This window comes from Stenella coeruleoalba (assembly GCF_951394435.1).
Source record: "Stenella coeruleoalba genome assembly, chromosome: 17".
Lineage (NCBI taxonomy): Eukaryota > Metazoa > Chordata > Mammalia > Artiodactyla > Delphinidae > Stenella > Stenella coeruleoalba.
Genome location: NC_137163.1, coordinates 14,034,341 through 14,060,059, shown reverse-complemented (window position 1 = coordinate 14,060,059; position 25,719 = coordinate 14,034,341). Strand labels below are relative to the sequence as shown.

Here is a 25,719-nt window from a genome sequence, read left to right as displayed (position 1 = left end):
TCTCACCCTGCGAATCTTGTAGATTGTATTGTTCCCAACAGAATGCTTGCCCTGGAAACAATTCATGTAACTTGCCCGGTGGCCTTGCTTGATTCACTCCAGGACGAGTGAAGGGCTGCTTCCCGTTTCCATGGTTCCCTGCCCACCCACTTTCTCAGGGCACTTACGACACATCTCTATTTATTTTACTTCTTTGCCCCGCACCCTCCTCCCTGTTTCTGATGTTAAGAGAACAAGGGCTACGCGCACAGTGTATCTTCAGCCTGAGTACAGTGACAAGTGCACAGCTGCCCGACAATTTGGGGTGAAGGAAGGGAACACCTGGCATATCCTCTCCTTTCTTCCTCCAGCAAACGCCTGCCTACTCCTTCTAGATTCAGCTGTGAACGTCACGTTCTCCATGCACCTGTAGCTGTTTCTACCGCCTCCCAGCACACAGTAGGCACAGGACAGAAAGCCTGTGTCTGATTCCTCTCTGTGACACCTGGGCCTGGCAGGTAGTAAGCGTTCCACAAATGCTCGCCGGATGAATGGAGACCTTCCGACATTAGGCGGCGGATCTACGGCGGGGTTTCCTTGGAACCAGCTCCACCTCTTTCCGGGTAGAATCCCAGCGGCTGGGACCGCGGCACTCAGGGCATCACCCCCTCCAGCCATACTGCCTCCCGAGCCAGCCAATATCTTCCCATCCGCCCAACGGGCGGCGGGCCCCCATCCCCACGCCCCCACCCCACTCCACGCAACCTCGTCCCAGCTCCTCTCTGGGCGGCACCTCGCGGGCCGCGCCGCCTACGATTGGCCAAACACGGCATAGCGCCATCTCGGCCTACGGCGCGGTGCGCGCCGTCATTGGTTGGCGGAGGCGGAGGGCGGTGACGGTGGGCGGGGCCCCGTCCTCTGGTCCCTGGCCCAGGCCTAGTCCATCCTCCGCGGAGGTGCACTGGGCCTGGCCATCAACTAGGGCTCCAGGCGGTTACTCTGGTTACTGCCGAAGCGCCGCGCTGGAAGGCTGCCGCCGCCCGCGAGGGATGCTGGTGAGGAGTCCGTCGGGAGCCCCCGCCGCCGCCGCCGCCGCCTCCGCCTCCGCCTCCGCCGCCGCTGCCCTCTAAGGGTAGCGCTGTGGAAACTGCCGTGCAGCGGCTGGAAGGTTCGGGGGCTGGTGCCTCGGGAGCCGCGGTGAGGTGGAGGTCTCGAGGTAGGGGCTGCGCTTCCCTGCCCTAGAGCCGCAGTCTCCAGTCCGAGGCCATCTTTGGTGGGCGAAGGCGGTCCCGGCGAGAGAGGACGCTCACTCCTCACCGCCGCAGCCCTTGGCGCTTTCCTACCCGGCTGGGCCATCGCTGTCGGACGAGGCGAAGCCGCATTTTTCCCAACGCGAGATATTTCTTTGATGTTTCTCCCCCTGTTCCTCTTCTGAAAGGGCACCTGCTGCTGGTGAGAGAGAAGACCAATTTTACTGCGCGACGAGCCAGCAACAAAATTTAGAACATCATCCGGAATAGCCCCCAGGACCCTCCTCGCCTTCCAGAAAAAAAAAGGGGGTGGGGAAATACATGGATTGCTTGAAAGGGGAGAGCCTGGTCGGGAGCTGTTGGAGCAGGAGATTTTTAAATACTGTTTTTTAAATCCTGGAGAACGTTCCCCTCTTCTGATACTTTTATACTAACTTTATGTGATTTTGTAAATTAGTCCGATTTGAATTGCAATCCTGTGACGGTGTTTACTGGACTTCGGCCGGTCCCCCGTGCTACTTTGGCAACACCTTTTGGGGAGAACATCTAAACACCAAAACCCTACCAGAAAAGATCGGATCTGAACATTGACCCGGTGTCACCGAAGAAGCCTTTAAACCATGTGGACTTTTCTTGGCATTGCCACTTTCACCTATTTTTATAAGAAATGCGGAGACTTCGTCTCTCTGGCCAACAAGGAGCTCTTGCTGTGCGTGCTGGTGTTCCTGTCGCTGGGGCTGGTGCTGTCCTATCGCTGTCGCTACCGGAACGGGGCCCTCCTCGGGCGCCAGCAGAGCGGCTCCCAGTTCGCGGTCTTCTCGGATATTCTGTCAGCCTTGCCTTTCATTGGCTTCTTCTGGGCCAAATCCCCCCCTGGATCAGAAAATAAAGAGCAGCTCGGGTCTAGGAGGGTAGGTTGAATTCCAAGTGGGCAAATGAATGAGTGTGTTATATTAAAATTAGGACTGGGGTTACTCAAATGTAAATATTCTAATTTAAAGGGCGAAAGGCTGCAGGTTAGATACTGTGGTAGGAATTCTCATATAGCTGGGGTTTTTTTTGTTTGTTTGTTTTAAAAGCTCTTGACTGTTCCTTGGCTAAATCCTTGAGGCTCTTAGGAATGATTGAAAAACCTTTGTTTCATTTAGTGTTGGTGGTGCCAATGCTAAATAAAATTGGTTTGATTATGGATGTTGATTTGATGATGAAAGTTGAAATGTGTGAATCACTAGGACAAAATCACCATCTGTGTTGGAAAAAAATATTTTTTAAATTTAAATCCTTTGGTAAGGATTATGTTTGAACCTGGGAAGAAAGAAACCTGCTGCAGGTTAAGTCTGCGGCTTATAAGAAGGGACAGCTGCCTGGGGAAAGTCACAGAACAGTGGCAAGAGCTGGCAGAGTAAAATGCTGTGTTTTAAAGTTTTAGGCAAAACACCCTCCCCTCCCCAAGTCTGCGGAGCCTTGAGTAAATCAAGGTCCTAAATCAAGAGGCTGATGTGTGCAGTTCAGCCATGTTCCTAAATCAAAGGTGGGTCTTCAAATACGCGTGAAGTTATGATGATCCCTGCAAAGACAGCAGAGGAGGACAGTGGTGGGAGATGAGGGGGGAAGGTTGTTGAGGTCAGAACATTTCGGATTTGTTGCACTTGGGTGTTTATACTTTTTCCCAAGAGCACTGGGGGATTCTAAGTATGGGAGTAATGATATTTGATTTTTACTTTTTAAGAAGCACATTCCAGTTTCTGTGTGGAGAATGGATTGTAGGAGTACAAGAGTGGAAGCAGGGATGTGGGGTGAGAGACTCCAGCAGTAGGCCAAGTAAGGGACGACAGTGACTTGACGTTAGGGTGCGTGGCCTACAGAATAATTCACTCTTTTTGGGCTCTGGATCCACATCACTTTCCTGTATCTGCAGTACAGATCAGCACGGTTTGCAGAAGAGGGGGGGCTTGGTTTAGAAGTTTTGCTTCACCACTGCTGACTGTGAGACCTTTGGCAAATTGCTTAGTTTCTGTAAGGATCCGTTGCCTCTTTTAGGTGGGAACAGCACTAACCTTGCTGGTAGTTATAGCGAATTGAATGAGTTAATGTTTGCAAAATGCCTGGTTCATAACTGTGATAAATAGTAGCTATTAACATTAGTCTAAAGGTAGTCTCCGTTAGGAACCTTTGGAGTGGTGCTGAATTCAGTGATAGGGTGGGTGTGGCTTGGAGGAATGGGAGGGGAGGGAAAGGGAATCTTAAATCCTCAAATTGACGTGTTTGGTGTCTTTGTCTGAGATAATGTCCCTCGAGGTCGCTGAGCACTAGTCCAGGTGGCTGGAATGTCGTTATACCACAGAGAAATTTGGGGGTAGGAAATCGGATTACCAGCAGTCACTATTGGTTCCACTCTGTGAACACCTCAGGCTTTCTGCTTGTTTCCTAAATACCTGGGAATTGGTAGACTGTAATGAGTACTAAGTTCCCATTAGTGGGAGCTACTAATCTACTGACCAGGCTCTGAAAGACGTAACTTTCTCCAGAGTTCTCCTTCCAGGATTGTGTGTGTGTGTGTTTAACAGGGAAAATTTAGGAAGAATAACTAACAACAAATGGCTAAGATGACAAAAGGGGCTTTTCTTGCTCTCTGAACAGTAATTTAAATATAGACAGTTGCTCTGGCCATTAAGAAATACTGATAGTAAGAGTAGACTCTATTGTGAAAAGATAATTTCTCTAAGAGAAATTATAAAAAAGTAGAATGGACAGGAAGGCCCCAGTCCATTATACAGGCTGAATGAATATTAGAATCACAGAGAATTAAAATTCTAAAGGATTTTAGGTTTTATCTCCTTCCTTTTTTATTAAAACCCTGTCAAAATGGCATTAAAACCCCATCAAAATTGCATTTGGTCTTAATCGATAAAGTCAGAGAACTCAAGGAAGATGGTTCCTTGCAACTCTGAATCTGAAATGTATTCATATTTGTGAATCCACATACCAAGAAAAAATACTTATTACAGTATTGAACTGGTACTTCCCTGGCGGTCCAGTGGTTAAGACTCTGTGCTTTCAATGCAGGGGACGAGGGTTCAGTCCCTGGTGCAGGAACTAAGATCACACATGTGCAGCACACACGGCTAAAAACAAAACAAAAAATATTGAATTATTCTTTAAAAAAAAAAGTAACTGGCACTGTTATGCTCAGTGGGCATAAATCTCTCAAAACAGGCCTTTTTCATCTTCTTATAATCAAAGTAAAGGTTTTTACTGTCAGCCCAACGAGTGATAGGTTTAATGTTTGTCCTTATTCCTAAACTGCAGGGCCACTTGTTTGACTAGGCTGTCTTAAGAGTATCAGGATGGGGGAAAGGAAGATAAATTAAATATATTCTTATATGTAAGGACTAAAATTGTGAACAGGTCGAATCCCAAGGGACAGAATGAGTTATTCTCTTGGAATTTTACGATAAATATTCTCAATTAATAGATCAATAGCCAGGATTTGACAGTCTTTTTGTTATATAAAAGTGATTTTAGATTAAGGTAGATTTTTCAGATGAAAATCCAGAGGGAGAAAATAAAGATGAATTGTTGAAATATCTACAGGGTGCTGAATAATTTGCAACATGAAGTCATATCAGAAATTGTGTATGGGATTCCCTGGTGGCGCAGTGGTTAAGAATCCGCCTGCCAATGGGACACGGGTTTGAGCCCTGGCCCGGGAAGATCCCACATGCCGCGGAGCAACTAAGCCCGTGAGCCACAACTACTAAGCCTGCGCTTTAGAGCCTGCAAGCCACAGCTACTGAGCCCGTGTGCCACAACTACTGAAGCCCGCACACCTAGAGCCCGTGCTCCGCAACAAGAGAAGCCACCGCAATGAGAAGCCCGCGCACCGCAACGAAGATTAGCCCCACTCACCACAGCTAGAGAAAGCCCGCGCGCAGCAATGAAGACCAAATGCAGCCAAAAATAAAATAAAATAAATTAATTAATTTAAAAAAAAGTTGTACATGATTTGCATCTGGTAGATGCTCAGTATATATTTGAAGCATTGAGTAATTAATGATAGAATTTTCCCTGTAAGTCTTTGAAGCCCCTTGTAAACATTTTTTATGTTTGGCCTATTATGGATTTATAAATATGTGACAGCATTTTCTAAATATGTCTGAATGATGGGATACACATTTAATTTTATTGGGATATTATTATACGTTTTTGTTTAACCAATATTTTGATATCGTTTTTTATATGTGATCTGGATTTAAAGACATAACAGTTCATTTGGTTTGATAATGTTTAGGGTATAGTTTTTACCTAAGATGCAAATGTCCAGTGTGTCTATATAGTAGTAGTATGATTTAAAGATAACAAATGTGGCTACATAATTCACTTTTTTTTTTTAAAACAGTGCAAAAAAGGAACCAGTATTTCAGAAACAACCTTAATAGGAGCAACTGCCTCTACGTTGATATCTTCTCAAAATGATCCAGAAATTATCATCGTGGGGTCTGGTGTACTCGGCTCTGCTTTGGCGGCAGTGCTTTCCAGAGATGGAAGAAAGGTGACGGTAATTGAGAGAGATTTAAAAGAGCCTGACAGGATACTCGGAGAATTTCTGCAGCCAGGCGGTTATCATGTCCTTAAAGACCTGGGTCTTGAAGGTAGGTTCATAGTGATTTTTAGGAGTTATGTCGCATAAGCAAGCACTCCTTGCTATGACTGGTAAAAAGGTATTCCATTTTATTTTCATGTATAAAAGTTACTCTATTCATTTACCAACAAATTTGCATGAAAATGAGAGCAAAGGAGAAAATAAGCATGAGGAGATATGAAGTAGCCTTAGTGAGATAAATGAAGTGGCTAAAACATTGTAATGGTCAAAATTGAAGACTGGAAAACCAGAATGAGGACATGAAATTTGGTGAAAGGTGAAGGGAACTATCATTTGTAGAGTGCATATGATGTACCTGTTATGGAACCTTTTTTTAAAAGCAGCATTCATCCATTAACCCAGTGCTTTTTAAACACTACTCATTTAGGAAATACTTATATTTGCTGTATGCTTTGTATGAGGTGCTGTACTGGGTGCCAAGGCTATACCGGTGAACAAGACAGATCAGCTATCTACTCTTGGGAATCAAAGTATAAATCTAGGCCCAGGCTGTGAACTGAGAAGAGCTGGCTGGGTATGTAGGGTAGGCAGTACGTTGTAGTAATTACCGGCATTGGTTCTGGCACTAGATTGCCTGGGTTTGACTACCACCTCAGATACATAAAAAGCTGTGTGATCTTGGCTAAGTTACTTAACCTCCCGTGTATTCGTTTCCTCACCTGTAAAACTGGCACACTTAAAACAGTCCTTGTCTCATCGTTTAAGAGGATTAATTGAATTCATAAAGACAAAGCATTCAGAACAGTTCCTGGTATGTAGTAAGCACGATGTGAATGTTTGCTATTTTATTCAATGAACTGAAAAGGAGACCGATGTCGCCAGAAAGTATTGGGTAATGGGGAAAGGAGAGTGGCTTGAGATTAAGGTTGGAGAGGTAGGCAGCTGCCAGGTCATGCAGGGCTTTGAAGGGCAGTGGAGCAGGAATATGACAGCATCCTGTTTACGCTTCTATAAAGGCTTCAGACCTTTGACAGCTACTCACAATGACAGACACACCTTACATCCTGACTCAGTACCTACAAACATACCTAAATCAGACTGAAATTTTACTTTTTAAATACTTGTCATGATTTTACCCAAGTATACAATTCACAGCTCGAAAGTCACTTCACAGTTTACCGCTGAGTCACATCCTGCAGTTTGTAGAAAGCTGTTTTAAAAGAATGTGTGGATATGGTGTGGTGAATAGCCTCCAAGACTGTGGTGGTGCGGTAGCAAGAGTCAACTCAAGGAGTCTGGTGGGAGCTCATTGCTAAGTCCAAATGACAGATGATGGTGATTTGGACTAGTATGGTAGAGAGGATGTAAAGAGAATTGGACAGATTCATGACCAAATTAAGAGGCAGGAATGGCATGATTTACTAAAGGATTGATGTGAGGTGTGAGAGAGGGGGTATTAAAAAGTGATTCCTAGGTTTTGATTTGAGCAACTCGTAGATGGCGGTGCTGTTTGCTGATAAGAAGACCTAGAGAGGAACAGGCACTGGGAGGAAGTTGGGAGACCTGTTGAGATATCCAAGTGGAGATGTCAAGTTGAATATATGAATCTCGAGTGCAGAGGAGTGAGTGATTTGAGCTGGCTGGAGTAGACATTTCAGAGATGTCAGCATATTGGTAATACATAAAAGCCACAGCAGTGATGGAGACCAGCTAAGGAGAGTGTGCAGGGAGAAAAGAGAGGACAGAATAAACCAAGTCCTGGGAAACTGATGTTCAGAGATTGGGTAAAAGAAGAGGAGCTTGCCAGGGAGACTGAGCGGGAGCCGGCAGAGTGGCAGAAAAGAGCCAGGAGAGTTTGGTGTCCTTAATCCAAGAGAGGAAAATGTTTCTAGCTGGAGGGGACGGGTACGTATCAGGAAAGGAAAGGAGCCATGCCATGGTTTGCTAATGAAGGGTCAGGTAAGATGAGTGTAGAGAAAGGGCCATTGGATTTGGCCATTTGGAGGTTGCTTGTGACATTGACGGTGTTTTGGTGGAGTTGTGTAGACAAAACCTAGACTGAAGTGAGTGGGAGATTAAAAAATTTGAGACTAGAGAACTACTCTCGAGGAGTTTTTCTCTAACAGAATACAGAAACGGTAGAGGTGAGATGCAGATGTGAGGATAAAGGAGGGTTTTTTTTTTAATTAATTTATATTTGGCTGCATTGGGTCTTTGTTGTGGTACGCGGGCTTCCCATTGTGGTGGCTTCTCTTGTTGCAGAGCACGGGCTCTAGGCGGTGGGCTTCAGTAGTTGTGGTGTGTGGGCTCAGTAGTTGTGGTGCACGGGCTTAGCTGCTCCGCGGCATGTGGGATCTTCCCAGACCAGGGCTCAAACCCGTGTCCCCTGCACTGGCAGGCGGATTCTTAGCCACTGCGCCACCAGGGAAGTCCCCAAAGGAGGGGTATTTTGATACTAGATAGAGCATGTTTGTGTGGTGACAGAGAAGGTAAAGTTGAGAGGGAGGCGACTAAAGGGGTTACATTCATTGCTTCATTTAACAAATATTTATTAAGCATTGGCCGTATTGTAAGTACTGTTCTGGGTGCTGAGGCTACAGTAGTGAACAAAACAAAGATTCCAGCCCTCATAGAGCACACATTCTAGTTGCTAGTGTAGAGGGTGGTGATAAAAGATGAATAAATACAATTTAGAGTATATATTATGGTTATAAGGGCTTTAGAGAAGAATCAGAAAAGGGACATAGGGAGTTGAGGGTGGCGTGTAATTTTAAATAATGAAGTGGGAGAAGGGAAAGGCTCGCTGAGAAGATGACATTTGAGTAAAGGACTGAAGGTGGTGAAGGAGTTAGGGCTACCTGCAGGAAAGGACTCTCTCTCCAGGCAGAGAGAGAATCAAGGGGAAAAGCCTGGTGGGAGGAGTGAGCCTGGCCTCTTTGAAGAGCAAGGAAGGAGAATCGTGTTGACTTGAGTGGTGTGAGTTATAGAGAAAAGGTCAGATGGGCAATGGGGGCTGGATTCCACTGTGGTCCACTATATGGATTTGGCTTTTACTCCAAAGGGAAGCCACTGGAGAATTTTAAGAAGAGGAGTTATTAGATTTCACATTTTAGAAGTATGATTAGAAATATTATTTTAAAATATTCTTGTTATTGTGTAGAAAAAAGAGTAGATCATAAAGTGGCAAGTCAGAAGCAGGGAGACCTGTTAGAGATTATTGCGGAATCAGTGAGAGTTGTTGGCTTGGACTAGGGTCGTAGCCGTAGAGGTGGGGGAAGTGGTCACATTCTGGGAACATATTTATCTTCGGAAGGAAGAGTCAGTAGGACCGGCTGATGGATCAGATGTGAGGGATGAGAGAAAGAGAGGAGTCATGGTATTTAAATGAGACTAGACGACATTGCCAAGAAGAGGTGCAGGACGACCCCTGGGGTACTGTAACGTATAGAGGTCAGTGAGGTGAGCCGGAGCCAAAAAAGACGACCGAGAAGGAGCAGGTGAGGAGGAAAAGCAAAAGACTGCAGGGCTCTGGACCCAAGTGGAGAGAGTGCATTGTGAGGAAGGGAGGTCCACCTCTGTCCTTTTAAGTTTCCTAACCACCACCCTTCATGAGATGGTCACTTGAGGCAGATGTGACAGTATCCTGAGACAGGATTTTGTTACCTTTATCGTTGAACATCAGGCAACTGGAAATGCCCTCAGACTAATGACTGGACTTAGAATCATTTAGAAATCCAGCCTCAGGGGATATGTCCAAGGTTGTGGCAGCAAACATCAATGGGTTCTTATGGGTAGTTCGTGTAAGGGTGAGGAGAGCCGTGCAAGAGGGAGGGGAGCCACTGAGGTATTTTAGCCAGTCCACGCATCATGCGTACCTTTAGTATCATAGCAAGAGTCCTTTTTAACATTCATTATGCTATCAGTTCCCACTCAGGTGTGATGAGCTATGGATAATAGAAGCCCTTGAAATAGTTACTTTTCGGAGTGTGGACTTTTAATATAATACTGACTGACCCATCCTGGTGTGTGGGTTTTTAATAAGTGAATTGATTGCCCTTTGGCTTAAGCTTAATATCTAGAACTCTTCAAATGAATACATTATAATTTAAATGCTGTATCTTTATAATAAGTCTCATTATCCAGTGGGGAACCTCCTCCTCACCTCACTTTCTTTAGGATTATCTTGACTTTTCTTGGCCTTTTTGCTTTTCTGTATATAAAATTTAGAATCAGGTTTCAATTCCCATGAAAACAAACCCTGTCAAGATTAAGACTGAAATAGCATTAAATGTCTAGCTCAGGTTTAGAAAAATTGTCTTGGACTTCCTATCCATGAATGTGGTATACTCTCCATTCAGTTAGGTCTTGAGTGTATTTAAATAAAATGTCATAAATTTTGTTTGTCTTTTGTTATATTTACTCCTTGACTCTGATTTATATTTGGACTTCCATAAGTGATACCTATTTTATTATGCACTGTATACTCATTTTGAGGTTCAGACTTCACACCAGGTCATGGTACAAAGTTATGATTGGATTTCTTATGGATGACTCCACCCATGGCCTATGGTAGATGGCTTACTTCCATGCCATGTCTCAGGGCGTTGAATTGATTTTTTCTGGTCTCTGTCGTATTGACAAGAAATTTACGTATGGTGCCAAGTTCCAACGTCCATTGCCTGTGGGGGCCCCTACCTCCTATCCAGGAGTGGCCCTTATAACTCCAGCCTTTTAGGCTTGTGGTTCTGATGCCCTTATGCTATTGCCTTTAAAACTTGCTCACTGGTTTGACTTTGAAGTTGCTTTTCATTTATTGCATATGCAGTTTTTTTGTTGGTTTTGTTTTTTAGCTTGCCTTTTCATAGAAAGCAATTCTGCATTTTTCAATGTGGAAGAGTTTTCCATGCCAGTTTATCTGATATGTTGATAGTAGTAGTCTAATATTGGAGCTATATGGTTAATAGTTAGTGACAGCTCTAAGTCCCATCACTGTCTTCAAAGTTATTAACTATCTAGTATTCGTGAAGCCTGAATTTCATTAAGGTTTAGGGTGCCATCTTCCTGCCTGCTTAAGGAAGTAAAAGTGCCAAAGTCTGTCATGTTTGATTTCATCAATAAAGTAGAAAGAGAGAGAAAGATTTTTCAAGAAATCTTAAATTAGACCTTGTTTATATACTTGACTTAGGATAATTTACCCAAGGAAAAATTTTACTGTGCTACTATATACTTTTCACATCGTCTATATACTTTTCACATTGTCTGTTGTGTTCTAAATTGGACAGTTTTAGCATTTACAGTTCTTCCATAATATAATTTTGGCTTAAGAAAAACAAGCTATCTCAGTAGCTGACAAAACAAAAGTAGAAATACTAGATGGGCTTTAAACATTTAGGTCAGTAAAGCCTGGCAAAGAGATCCAAAGTGAATACACTGCTAACTGGAAGCTTTTAGGATGTATGTGTACTTTTCTCTGAATGAATTTTAACTGGAATAATTTAGAAACCATACCAAAAAATTAACTTACTTTGGTCCTAGGTCAGATGTGTGACAAGTATTCATCCAGCTTGTCCCTGACTGGACTTTAAGTGTGACTAAAAAGCATATCAGAAACTGATTTCTTTTGATCTTAGCATAGATGTGTGATAAAAATTGTTTTATAAAAACAATTTTTAAAGTTTTAAATTTTAAAAGTTTTCCTTTCATCAGAAATGAAGTTATTTTAATGTACTTAATCCTAATATATTTTAATGTATTTAAATATATATTATGTGACTATTTTAATATACATGCTAAAGTCCACTTTTTCACAGAAACGTATTTCCAATACTGTTAACCATTCTTTAGCATAATTTTAAGCCTGTACATAGTATTTTCTCAGTTCATACTTAATAACATACTTTACCTAACTTAGATTCATATTTAGGTTGTTTACAGTTATTCTTATTAGAGGTAACACTGTGGTGAACCTGTTTTTGTATATACCTTTAATAATTATTAAAAATATGAATTATATCTTTAGGATGAATATCTTAGATGGATTACAAGACTAAAATTATTATATCAAAGGATGCTAACTTCTTCATGGTTCTTGATAATTATTGCTGTACTTATTTTCTAAAATGTTATTACTTTATAATATGACCAGTAATGTATAAATTTATCCATTTTATCTTTATCTCACTAGCAATTTTGAGAGATTTGGTGTCTTATTGTTTCAGTTTTATTTCATTGATTTTTTTAAATCAAGTTTTGAACATTTTTCCTGATATGTTCAATGTTTCTGTACTGCTTAGTGTGAATCATCTATACACTTTTACCCATTATTGTTAGGGTCTTAATATTTTTCCTATGAATTTTAATGAATGAATTTTATATGTAAATATTTACCTTTTGTGATATTATGAATTTGCTAAGACTTGTCTTCCAGAAGCATTAAGATTTCTGAAATAGTTATAGTAATGTCCAGTTCTCCAGTTGGTATCATAGCTTTATGAACAAAGAAACTCATTTTCAATGGTCCATGTCCTCTTGGTGCCTAGTGTAACTCTGGGTATATTACAAAATTGATTTTTTTGACCTGAATTGTTTTGCAGATACAGTGGAAGGTATTGATGCCCAGGTTGTAAATGGCTACATAATTCATGATCAGGAGAGCAAATCAGAGGTTCAGATTCCTTTCCCTCTGTCAGAAAACAGTCATGTGCAGAGTGGAAGAGCTTTCCATCATGGAAGGTTCATCATGAGTCTCCGGAAAGCAGCTATGGCCGAGCCCAAGTAAGACTACAGCTTCAAATACATGATGTTAAAGAAACACATTTAAACTTGGCCTTCCTACAAATACTATTTTATACATTTTCATAAGTGTTTGGGTATGGGTTAGAACATAGCTATTATACTAAAATAAACCATAAGTTAGAAGAATGTTAGCTCTTCAATGCCTTTGTTAAGAGTATCATATAGATAACCTTCCTTTGAATGACAGAACTACTGAGAATTTTCCTTTGACTAAATATGTGATCTTTTATGTGGTTGGAATTTAGAGGATATAGTTGTTGTAATTAAGGTTTAAGTTCATATGTGCCCATTTGGGAGTTGGGGTTTGTGGTTATGGTACTTTTTATTAAAAGTCAGGTTAGAGAACTTCAAGAGAAGATCCCTGTTCCGTTCATATTAAGGACCTAGACTGACAGAACTGGCTGCTTCTCTCTCTCTTTTTATTGAGCTATAGTTGATGTACAATATTATGTAAGTTACAGGTGTATAGTATAATGATTCACAATTTTTAAAGGGCTTCTCTTAATTATTAACTTATATTTGTCTCTAGCCCTATGCATTATAATGGAGGTTTAAGTTTTAAACATGAGAACCCTCATGTCATTGGCAAAGGCTTAAGTGTTGACAAAGCAAGTGAAATGAGTGGATTATTCTTAGAACTGAAAGAATTTGATATCTATGGAAGTAGAATATGTTCATTGTAGAAAAATGGAAAAATACTCAGAAATATAAAGAAGATTGTAAAAATTATCCATGATCCTTCTAACTAGAAGTAACTACTCTGAATAATTTGGTAGATAAGTTCCAATTCCGTGTATGAATTTGTGTGGGTATGTAAAATTTTTCTGCATGTATTTTATTTTTTAATGAATGAGATAAAACCTCATGTTACTTTTTAAAATGCTTTTAAAAAAATCATTACATTAGTAATATGTATTCCATTTTAAGAAATTAGAAAATTAAGGGCTTCCCTGGTGGCACAGTGGTTAAGAATCCGCCTGCCAATGCAGGGGACACGGATTCAAGCCCTGGTCTGGGAAGGTCCCACATGCCGCAGAGCAACTAAGCCCGTGCACCACAGCTAGTGAGCCTGCGTGCCACAACTACTGAAGCCCGCACGCCTAGAGCCCGTGCTCAGCAACAAGAGAAGCCACCGCAGTGAGAAGCCCACACACCTCAACGAAGAGTAGCCCCCGCTCGCCGCAACTACAGTAAGCCCGCGCACAGCAACGAAGACCCAACACAGCCAAAATTAAAATAAATTTTAAAAAAGAAAGAAATTAGAAAATTGAAACCACACCAATTCTAAAATCCGTTAATGATCCTTTTACTTTTCGTCATTCCAGACCTTTTTCTATGTACATGTGTGTCCAGTTTACATGGGTAAACTCAAGATAAGGAAAAGGGAATTTTTCATTCCTTATTTAAATTGTTCAGTTATGCTACCAGAGAATTTATTTCTGTTTATTTATCTTTTAGCACAAAGTTTATTGAGGGCACTGTGCTGCAGTTACTAGAAGAAGATGATGCTGTGATGGGAGTTCAGTACAGGGATAAAGAGACTGGAGACATCAAGGTGAGATATATCAAATATTAGCTCTTCCTAAGAGATTTTTATTTTCTTTTTCTCCTACTCCTTTAAAAAAGTAGGCTCACCAATTTATTATTCATCAGAGGGACCAAGATCTCAGCCCTCTGCACCAAACTGAACACATTGTTCTTTAGAGCACTTCAGAATGCCGTTCAAATAACTTCAGAAACAAACACCACGATTTTAACTGTATTAAAAACTGAAATGAGAAATGTACCCTAGGAGAGAAGCAGAGGGGAACTGGAAAATGCAAAAAGGAAGGATTCAGCATAAAAGAAATAAGTAGAATAAAATATTGTTTAAGTAAGAAAGGCAAAAAGTAAGAGAATGTCTGGGGAAATAGAATAAAATAGTTTGCTCCTGTTGGTTTAGTAAAGAAGAGAAAGTCCAAGGCTTATCTGTTGATTCTTCCCAGCTGCTCCATAGGGTAACCACGTCCTAGGAATTATACTCTAATGGGGGCAATTACAAGATAATATAAATACATACATCTACATGTACAAAAATTCTTCTAAGCCCTAGCCACTAACTGAAAGCACTATGTGAAGTTAGAAAATTCTGGAATAAAAGAATGTGGTTAGTCCTTGGAATTTGTAATGAGATTTAATCCTCTATGGGCTGTGCTTGCTTTGTAGCAGTTTCCCCCAGTGTCCATCAAAGTAGCTTAATCTCAGATGGTTTGGATGGTAGGGCTTTGGAGGAAGGTGATCCTCAGGGACTCAAGGGGAAGGGTCTCTAAAGATTGGTCGTGCATTACCTTCAGCCCGTGTAACAGCTCCTTCAATAGCATTATCTTCAAATACTCTGTAATGCCCCATAATGTATTTAAATTTGTTCATGTACCTTTTAAAAGAATGTCCTTTTCACTGTGTACTTCTAACCATTTAGCTGAGTATTCTTTGTTTTTGTTGTAGGAACTCCATGCTCCATTGACCGTTGTTGCAGATGGACTTTTTTCCAAGTTCAGGAAAAACCTGGTCGCCAATAAAGTTTCCGTTTCTTCACATTTTGTTGGCTTCCTTATGAAGGTACCATAGGAATGCAATTGTAGGAAATAAAAGCAACTTGAAACTTGAAAATTATTAAAATATTTTATTTGTTTTTCTAGAATGCACCACAGTTTAAAGCAAATCATGCTGAACTTATTTTAGCTAATCCGAGTCCAGTTCTCATCTACCAGATTTCACCTAATGAAACTCGAGTACTTGTTGATGTCCGAGGAGAAATGCCAAGGAATTTAAGAGAATACATGACTGAAAACATTTACCCACAATTACCTGGTAAGAAATAGTATTTCACTGCCATTGTAATCTACTGTCTGCAAGCAAGTCTCACAAAAGGCCCTTCATTTCCAGTTCTCACTGAAGCTTTGTCTAAATTAGGCCAAAGATAAGGATGGCAGGTGAAAAATTCATCCAGTCAGCTACACTGGAGCTGAATGAACTATTTAAACTAGCACATAAAAAAATCTCCAAGTAAAAAAAATAGTTTCAATGTATTTTTTCTTAGTAATAATTAGTTTTCTGAATAATCATTAATAGTGGCATATATGGTATTTTTTAAGGTAGTCTGGATAGCAGTCTAGGTATGTGAATTCTTGAAATAGCTCTTACACTTAATTACTTCTTGTGCTTGGTTTTTGTAGAAATGATAGCTACCATATATTGAATGTCTACCATATAAGAGGTGTTTTACAAACATAATTGAATGTCTACACAACTACCCTATGAGGTAGGCATTATCATGATCCCCATTGTACAGATGAGGAAACTAAGATTCAGAGAGGTTACTTAGCTTCTCCAAATACAAACCTTTAGTAAGTGGCAGAGCCAAGGTGGAAAGCAGGTCTGTCTAGCTCATACATCTCTGACCTCAGAACATGAGGGCTATAAGGGGTCTTTCAGACATCTTTGTAAAACACTCATTAAAATTATTATTTTTTGAGAATAGGAAGATGTAAGAAAGAAATATAAACAAATTATTAAGAATATTGATAAAATTGAAGGGAAACCCTGCTTGCCAGTTATGATATGATTACAGCGCATTATCCTTGGTATGAGTACGTTTTATTTAAATATTATGTTTTTTAAGTTATTTTTTAAATTAAGCAAAGTTTTTTTTTGCAAAGTTATTTTTTAAACTAAGTGAAAGCACTCTTTAATAATTAATGGAATATTAACAGAAATTAAGGTATACATGGACCAATTTAGATTTTTAACAATGACATTTTCAGCACTTCAATACATTTTCACTCAGTTAAGGCATTTTTTAAGCTTTCAGATGGAAAGAATGAGTTATGCATATTTAGGAAAAGGATAGTTAATAATGTGATAGTTTTAGCATTTTTTTCTTTTATATAGATTTTTTCCCCCCAGTCCGAAACTTAGTTGCAGCAGACTGCCCTGTGTAATTTTATGCTCAAATTAGCTAAGTTATGGAAATTCTACTCATTGTAGGAAGGAATAGTTTCAGCATAGGCATTCTGCTCCTATATTCCCAGATTACGAATTGTATGAAAAGAAAGTTTATTTTCTATGCAGGTAGAAGCACAAAACTTTAAAACTGGGAAGTATCTCAGAGATAAGCTAATCCAACTGTTTCATTTCTAGATGAAGAAACTAAAGCTCAGAAAGGTAGTGCTCTATACACCTTACCCTTTTTCTACTGTACATACCCTCCTGCTGTTTGTGAATTGGTGGTATATTTCATCTGATCTTATAGAATATGGTGGTGACAGTAAATTAGGCGTTAAATATATGATACCTAGCATTTAACATTTGGAAGAGAGGTGGGTGGTTTTTCTCCCTGTCTCATCTCATCTGGATTTGCTTCACTTTTCCTGAAGTTTTCTGGTTCACCCAGCTCTATGTTTATCTACTTACATTAATTTTCTCTTAGATTCCTTAGTAATTCCTTAGCTTGAATAACTAGGTGCTTAATGAACAATTTTAGTAATAATTAGTTCTTGATTTTTCGCAAGGAATATATGTAACAACCATAACAGATGTGTAGCAGGTATTTGTTTATTCTTGATAAGAAAATGTGGTAACTTGAAATTGGAATGTTATAAACCATTTATTTGGTGGGGTGGGCTTTACTGCAGATCACCTCAAAGAACCATTCCTAGAAGCCACTCAGAATTCTCGTTTGAGGTCGATGCCAGCAAGCTTCCTCCCTTCTTCACCAGTAAACAAACAAGGTATTATTTTATTGGACTGATTTTATAAAAGATATTCCAAATATTCAGATTCATTACTCCAAATGACATGTATGTGGTACAATTTGTAACATGTGGTACGGAAACTTGATTACTGTGGATTAATGCATTAGTAATACCAAAATTAGTTTTATATCTATTATTTAATATTCAGTACATATAGGTCACTGTTCTAGTTATTGGAGATACAACAGTTAATTAAATACAGTCCTTAATCTAGAGAAGGCAGTTTTCTAGTGAGAGATATAGATATAATTTCAGAACACTGATCATAAATGCTGTAATGAAAGCCCACTCATGGTACCCCAGATTCACTGCGAAGGGGTGGGGTGTACAAGGCAGGGAGGGGAGCCTGTGAACTGGGAAGGGTGATTAGGGAAGACATTGCTCTGGAAACAAAGCTGGACTTGGGGCACGGAGGGTGAGTGGGAGCTCATCAGGTGGACAGTGAGATGAGGGACTTTTTCTTTTTTTTTTGGCTGCGTTGGGTCTTCATTGCTGCCCACGGGCTTTCTCTAGTTGCGGCGAGCGGGAGCTGCTCTTTGTTGCGGTGCACGGGCTTCTCACTGCGGTGGCTTCTCTTGTGGAGCACGGGCTCTTGGCGCGCGGGCTTCAGTAGTTGCAGCACGTGGGCTCAGTAGTTGTGGCATGCAGGGTCAGTAGTTGTGGTGCACGGGCTTAGTTGCTCCGTGGCATGTGGGATCTTCCCGGACCAGGGATTGAACCCACGTCCCCTGCACTGGCAGGTGGATTCTTAACCACTGTGCCACCAGGGAGGTCTCGAGAGATGAGGAACTTCTAAGTAGGCAGAACAACATCTACAAAAGCTAGGATGGCCGAGAAATGGTGGCACTTAAGTGAACTCAAGTAGCTTCCTATGGCTGGAGCATAGGATAGGTGTCAGAGTGGTAGAAAGGTAAGATATTTATTTAAAGTTTAGTTTTAATCCTATAGACGATGGAAAGTCATTGAAAAGTTCTCTTTTATAATAGCTTTATTGAGATATAATTCACAAATCATATAGTTCACCCATTTAAAGTGTACAGTTCACTACTTTTTAGTATATTCATAGGTCTATGCAACCATCACCACAATTAATTTTAGAACATTTTTATCACACCAGAAAGAAACCCTGTACCCATTAGCAGTCACTCCTCTTTTCCTCCCAGTCCCCAGGCAACCATTAATTTACCTTCTGTCTCTATAGGTTTGCCTCTTCTGGATATTTCCTATAAATGGAATCATATAATATGATCCTTTGTAACTGGCTTCTTTGAGGTTCATCCATGTAACATGTATCAGTCCTTCATTTGCTTTTATGGCCAAGTAATATTCCATGTATGGATATGTCAGTACCACATTTTGACTATCCATTCATCAATTGGTAGACATTTGGGTTGTTTCTACTTTTGGTTCATACCTGTGTATGGGTTGTTGTGTGGACATTTATTTTTATTTTTCTTGGGTATATACCTAGGAGTTGAATTGCTGGGTCTTAGGGTAACTCTGTTGAATGCTTTGAGCAACTGCCGAACTGTTTTCCGAAGTGTCTGACCCATCTTACGTTTCCATGAACAATGTATGAGGGTTCCGATTTCTCCAGATCCTTGACATTGGTTATTATCTGCCTTTTTGCTCATAGTATCCTAGTAGATGTGAAGTGATATCTCACTGTGATTTTGATTTGTATTTCTCTGATGGATAATGATGTTGAACATATTTTCATGTGCTTATTGGCCATTTGTGTATCTTCTTTGGAGAAGTGTCTGTTCAGACTTTGCACATTTTTTAACTGGGTAAATTTTTAAAAATTTATTAAGTTCTAAGAATTCTTTATTCTAGATATAAATCCCTTATTAGATATGATTTGCAAAGTTTTTCTCTCATTCCATGGATTGTCATTTTGGTTTCCTTGATGGTGTTCTTTGAAGTTTTTAATTTTCATGAAGTCCAGTTTATCTCGTTTTTTCTTTTGTCACTTTTGATGTCATATGTAAAGTCTTTGCTCAACCCAAAGTCATGAAGATTTACTCCTATATTTTCTTCTACGAGTTTTATAGCTTTAGCTTTTACATGTAGGTGTTTTGATTCATTTGAGTTACATTTTATGTATGGTGTGAGGAAGGGGTTCAGCTTCTTTTGTATGTGGTTATCCAGTTGCACCAGCCCCATATGATGAAAAGACTATTCCCTATTGAAGTGCCTTGGCAGTCTTGTCAAAATTTGACTGTAAATGTTAAGAGTTTATTTCTTTCAACAGTATTTTGTAGTTTTCAGAGAGTAAGTTTCACATTTTTGTTAAATTTATTCCTAAGTATTTTACTCCTTTTCATGCTATTATAAGTGGACTTATTTTCATTTTAAGATTCTTCATTGCTAGTGTATAGAAAAACATTGACTTTTGCATATTTAACTTGTATCTTGAAGCCTTGCTGCATTCATTTATTAGTTCTAATAGTTCATTGAAAAGTTTTAAACAAGGTAGTGGCATGACTAGAGTTTTGTTTCAAAGATACTACTCTGATATGTTGTGGAAGGTGGTTTGGAGGAAAGTTCAGACTAAAGCCTATAGTAAGGCTATTTAATTATTCCATGTAAATGATGATGAAGGGCCTGAACTAGGGTGTGGCAATAAAAATGGAAGGTAGAGAATGGATTTGGGTAGCATCTAAGATGAAGAATGCATGAAACTCAGTGATTAATGGTAGTAAGAAACAGTGAGGTCTCTTGATGGATCCCAGGTTTCAGGCTTAGATAATTTTGCCACCTATTTGCTGACATCGGAAATATAGGGAAAAGTGTGTAAGTTTAGGGAAGTGTGGAGAGATGATGAGTTCACTTTTGGACATAGTGTGAAGGGCTGGGAGGTCATTTGAATGGCCAGGTGGAGCCCCACTGAAAACAGGAGTGTGGAGCCCTGAGGAGAGGTGTGAACGGGAGCTGTCGATATACTGTGGCTCCTGAACATAAACAGCTGTCATTTGCTATGGAGAAACATGCATCATAAACTACCAGTCGTATGAACAAACTATACTGCAAAGCACAATGAAAGCCAGTGCCAAACTGATATAAACAGCATGCTGTGAGAACATATCCTAGTTGGTGGGACTGGTAATGTTCCATGGAGAAAGAGGAATAAAAGCTGGTTATAGTTCGTGGTTTTTAGTGAAGGTGTTAGACTAATACATAAAAAACTTGGATTAATATTTAGAATATACCTTTTCATAAATTAATATATATTATGTGTATTCTATAATTAGTTATAAATGTAGTATATTGTGACATTACAGAAAAAAGTTATCCATAATTCTGCCACCTTGCCACTATTATTATGGTTGGCTATTTCTCTCAGAGACAAAATTAAATAAATACTTTGTTTAACTGTCCCTCTAAGTCATAGGTCATTAGCCAGGCTGACAACTGATGGGAACCTTAGTCAGGAGCTTGGTCAGGAGGTGTATCTCGAGTCAAAGTGCAGAGCTTTCTGCTTCCGTAGCTTTGTTTTTAAGGGGGCCTAATTTTCAGCTAAGATTCAATCAAGGCTTATTCTCCTAAATTAACTTCTGATGGTTTTGGAATATCTGCCTATTCCCTTGGAACCATACAGACATCTCTCTATAACATGCTGGCAGCAAATATTACTGTGAAACGTCAACGACCTCTTGATTTTTTTCCCTTGTGGAAGGCTTGCTGTTTATGCATGGATGCCTGTACATTCTTTGTTTTTTCATGGAAGAGGCATTATAAATATTTTGACATTGTTTGACTTAATCTTAGGGTCACATGTGAGCTTTTTTTTTTTTTAAAGAAGATGTTGGGGGTAGGAGTTTATTAATTATTTATTTATTTTTGGCTGTGTTGGGTCTTCGTTTCTGTGCGAGGGCTTTCTCTAGTTGCGGCGAGCGGGGGCCACTCTTCATCGCGGTGCGCGGGCCTCTCACTATCGTGGCCTCTCTTGTTGCGGAGCACGGGCTCCAGACACGCAGGCTCAGTAGTTGTGGCTCACGGGCCTAGTTGCTCCACGGCATGTGGGATCGTCCCAGACCAGGGCTCGAACCCGTGTCCCCTGCATTAGCAGGCAGATTCTCAACCACTGCGCCACCAGGGAAGCCCATACATGTGAGCTTCTTGAGGGCAGGGACCATGTTCTTGTTCTCACTGTATCCCCAGGGTCTGGCACATATTAGTTACCCAATAAATATTAATTGAATCAACTCTTGAATTTTTGCCTGAATAAATTTTAGTCATGATTTAGTCCCTTGTATTTTCACATTCTCATTTACTAGCTCACATTCAAAATGTTTATAAATTACCAGAGTAGTCTTTTTGTCTTAAAGGATGCTCCAGGATGATGTTATAATCTACTTTCTCTCTTTTATAGGTGTTCTTCTTTTGGGAGATGCTTATAACATGAGGCATCCTCTTACTGGAGGAGGAATGACTGTTGTTTTTAATGATATAAAACTATGGAGAAAATTGCTAAAGGGTATCCCTGACCTTTATGATGATGCAGCTGTTTTCCAGGTAAGATATTATTCTTTGACAAAAATGTCACAAAACCGATTTTTTGGGGGGGGCCTAAGAGGAATGGGGCTTTGAAGGGGAGGTCTGTACCTAGGAGCCTGGTCCTTAGTAGTGATTCTTAAGCAGTCTTGTTCAGGATTAAGAACTTGACTTGTAAGTAACCTGTGAATCTTTTAGAATCTCTGTATTTGGATATTATATAACATTGGATTACATGGGCCACTTAGCTTCAGAGATGTAACTCATTGCTCTGGAGATTTTTTTTTTGGTGGGTGTGTAAATGTTGAACAAGGCATAATTACTGTACAACAGTCCTCAGGATAACTATCAGTTTAGGGGATTATAAACATCAGTTTGTGCTCTCTCTCTCCCTCTCCCCCCTTACCCTTCCTTCCTTCTTCCCTCCCTCCCTCTCTCCCTTTCTTCCTTCCCTTTACCATATAATAAGTGATCTTTTTCCTTTTCAGGCCAAAAAATCATTCTATTGGACAAGAAAAACGTCTCATTCCTTTGTTGTGAATATCCTCGCTCAGGCTCTTTATGAATTATTTTCTGCCACAGATGGTGAGTGCAGATGTCTTTAAAAGAATATTGCTGAAGTGCAGGGTTTTAGCACAGGAAGGGAACTTAATTACAAAAAAGTTAGTGATTAGGCCAGAACTAGAAATGTTTCCTGAGTTTGCTAACTTCCAAGTTGGTAGTCCTTTTTGACTCAGCCCTTGAGCAAGACTTTTTCTAATCATCATGTATCCACCACTTTGTGTGGAAGGCTGTTGCTTCCGGAGACAGCCTTAATAGCAATACCTCACTAATGTGTCATTATTCACCCCTCTGGTCCAAATCAGATGCATAAGATTGCGATGCAAATCTTATGCAAATGCATGAGACTGTGATGGAAGATCTTTCTGGCCATGAATTAAAAGGCAATATAGTTGTTAATCTTTTTCCTCCTGAACACTAGTTTCAATTTCTTTTCAAAGTTGTATTTTGTAAAATGAATATGAGCTTCATATCAAGCCTAGATTTTGTTAAAGTGCACAAGCAGAAATATTCCCATGCTTTTGTTTTTGTTTCCATATGAGGTGATGGTCAATCTATACGTTAAGGAAAACATGACTAAGCGGAAACAGTGGTAGAAATGGAGGAAAAGGCATCTGTGCCACCTCCCAACCATGGCCGTGTACAAATTAGTGAGTGGTAGGTTAGTAAAACTAGACCTTTAGGTTTTCAAGAATAAATATAACTTGAATCTCATTACCTCAGGTGTTTACAACAAAGCTATTTCTATGACCTGGCTGAGGCCCTAGTGGTCTATGCTTTGGTGATCTGATTACAAAGGATGATACAGTACAAATACTTCCTGCAGAGTCTCTAGCCATCGTTCTTGCTAAAAGAAAAGACAACTTACTGTGATATGCCAAGCAAATCTCTTTTGCTAGTTGAGCATGGAAGTTACAGTGGCTGGTTGGGCAAGAAAAGAACTAAATTTGGAGTGTTTCTAAGCTCTTCTTTCTAAGCTTTTCTAAGCTCTTGAGTTTCGTACATGATGAGTTTGAATCTGCTGACAAAACAACATTAAAAAAGTTATGAAATAGTGGAGGAGGAATGAGCTTTATTGGAGTAAAACGTTACCTGTTGTACCCTTTTTCATCTTTTGTGAAGAACAATCTAGACATACTTGAGAAGAACATTGGTTCTGTACTATTAAAAAGGTTATTGATTGATTATATTATGTTGTGAGGGTTTAATGAATTATTTTGAAAAGTATAAAAAATGTACACATATAAGGCATTATTACTCTTCACAGCTGTTCTTTTTACTTGATAATTTACTGCTCAGAGATATGGATCAGGCATCTTAGAGACTGGGAATCTGGTTTCTAGAACTGTGTTTTTATAAGAAAAGTGTTTACAAGAAAGTAGTTTGCATCATTTAATGAATTTACAACACAGTCAAGGAAATAGCTTTTAAATAACTAACTTCTAAGACCTGCATGTTTAGTAATTATTTACTAGCAGAAAAAGTTTATTCACACTTAAATTACTATGTGTAATGTGACTTATGAAATTTAAAGGAAATCTTGGGTTGCTGAAATGCCAGCACTAGATTTTTTAGAAATTATCTGTAAGGTGTAATAAATGTTACACATTCATTTTTTTCTGACATTTCATTAATACCCAGCATAAATGTGTGGATAATTTGATCGGGAGTAATTTTTAACTTTTATTTTAGATTCCCTACATCAACTAAGAAAAGCGTGTTTTCTTTACTTCAAACTTGGTGGAGAATGTGTTGCTGGTCCAGTTGGGCTGCTTTCTGTGTAAGTTGTTTCGATGACACAGAGGAAACGGGTGTTCCAGGTTTTCTTAGGACAGTTGGGTTTATGAGTGACTGCAAGCGCCATTTTATCATCCAGTAGCATCCCAAACAAAACGTAGCCCAGAGAAATGAAAACAGGCAATAGTTAGTGCTGCATTTTTGTTCTAGGAAACAGGGTTGATTCTATGGGAACCATGATCAACAGAAGTTTATACTTAGAATTTAATTCTGTTGGGACTCATGAAACTCAGTAACAGTTCTGATGGTGCAGACATACGTAGAATTATTCTTGGAAAGTCTGCAAAATGAAATTCTTTAAGACTTTTCCCCTTCGTCTGCTATCTGAATGTCAACACTGTTATCTTTTGAAACATCTAGACTCAACAAGCCAGGCAATCCAGCTATTTCAGACCGAGATCTCAAGACTAGTGAGAGAAACAGCTCAAAACAGACAATTTAATAAACGAAGAGGAGGTACTGGCTTCTCTGACAGGGGTGAAGTCTAAGTAGTTTCTTGTAAGAAAAAAAATTTTTTAATTTGTCCCTTAGTTGGCAGATGCAAGCTTATAAAGTCCCCTAAAATGTGGAGTGTGTGTTTACCTTTACAGATGATACACAATTGGAACCTCTTTATGAGTCAACTTTCATTTCCAGGTCTTACTTATATATATATACTTTTTATCTTTCCTATTTATTACAGATTGACTCCTAATCCTCTGGTTTTAATCGGACACTTCTTTGCCGTTGCAGCCTATGCCACATATTTTTGCTTTAAATCAGAACCTTGGATTACAAAACCCCGAGCCATTTTCAGTAGCGGTGCTGTATTGTACAGAGCGTGTTCTGTAATATTTCCTCTAATTTACTCAGAAATGAAGTACTTGGTTCATTAAGCTTAAAGGGGAACCATCTGTGAATGAATACTGGGAACTTGCCAAGTCTGAAGAGACTTGGAAGAGATGTACATAGCACAGTACTATACCTCTTTTAAAGTGGGAACTCTTGGACCAAGATTGGGATTAATTTGTTTTTGAAGTTATTTGTATATAAACATGTAAATATATACTTTAGTTTGCAATTTCAAATGAAGGGTACAATAAGATAGATATGTAAAAGAAATGATTGTTACCGTAAATTAGTGCTAACACTGAGGAACTGCAGTTTGTCTTTTGAATTCAGTATTTGGGATGAGTTATTGTGGGGCATGCAAATAAAATGAAGAACGAACTCTCATGTCTTTTTGCCTCGTGCTGTGGACTTCTTTACGTAACTTCATGAAAAAGAAACTAAAGTGGGATGGAAAATGCGGAGGGAAACCTATTCTGTTAAATAACTCCTGACGCTGGGGAAGTTGCCTTAATATCTCTGGACCTTATTTTCCTCATCTATCCACCTGTCCTTCCTCACTTATGCAATTGGATAAGGTTATTTTCTGAGTTCTTAGAAAATATCACATTTATAT

General features: G+C 39.7%; 1 protein-coding gene across 2 annotated transcripts; it reads left to right on the top strand.

Annotated features, from left to right (window-relative positions):
• The first annotated feature begins 826 nt into the window (after window positions 1-826).
• On the top strand, window positions 827-25,645 carry SQLE (squalene epoxidase). Of its 2 annotated transcripts, none has more exons than XM_079902299.1 (11): window positions 827-2,140; window positions 5,629-5,881; window positions 12,426-12,606; window positions 14,086-14,182; window positions 15,112-15,225; window positions 15,378-15,477; window positions 17,301-17,396; window positions 21,796-21,938; window positions 22,406-22,502; window positions 24,171-24,258; window positions 24,958-25,645. In XM_079902299.1, exons 1-11 carry the CDS (start codon window positions 1,850-1,852, stop codon window positions 25,148-25,150), a joined length of 1,653 nt encoding a protein of 550 aa, XP_079758425.1. In that variant the 5' UTR covers window positions 827-1,849; the 3' UTR covers window positions 25,151-25,645. The 2 variants fall into 2 exon arrangements, with proteins under 2 accessions (XP_079758425.1, XP_079758424.1); XM_079902298.1 differs by having other exon boundaries at window positions 15,306-15,477.
• Window positions 25,646-25,719: the final 74 nt, after the last annotated feature.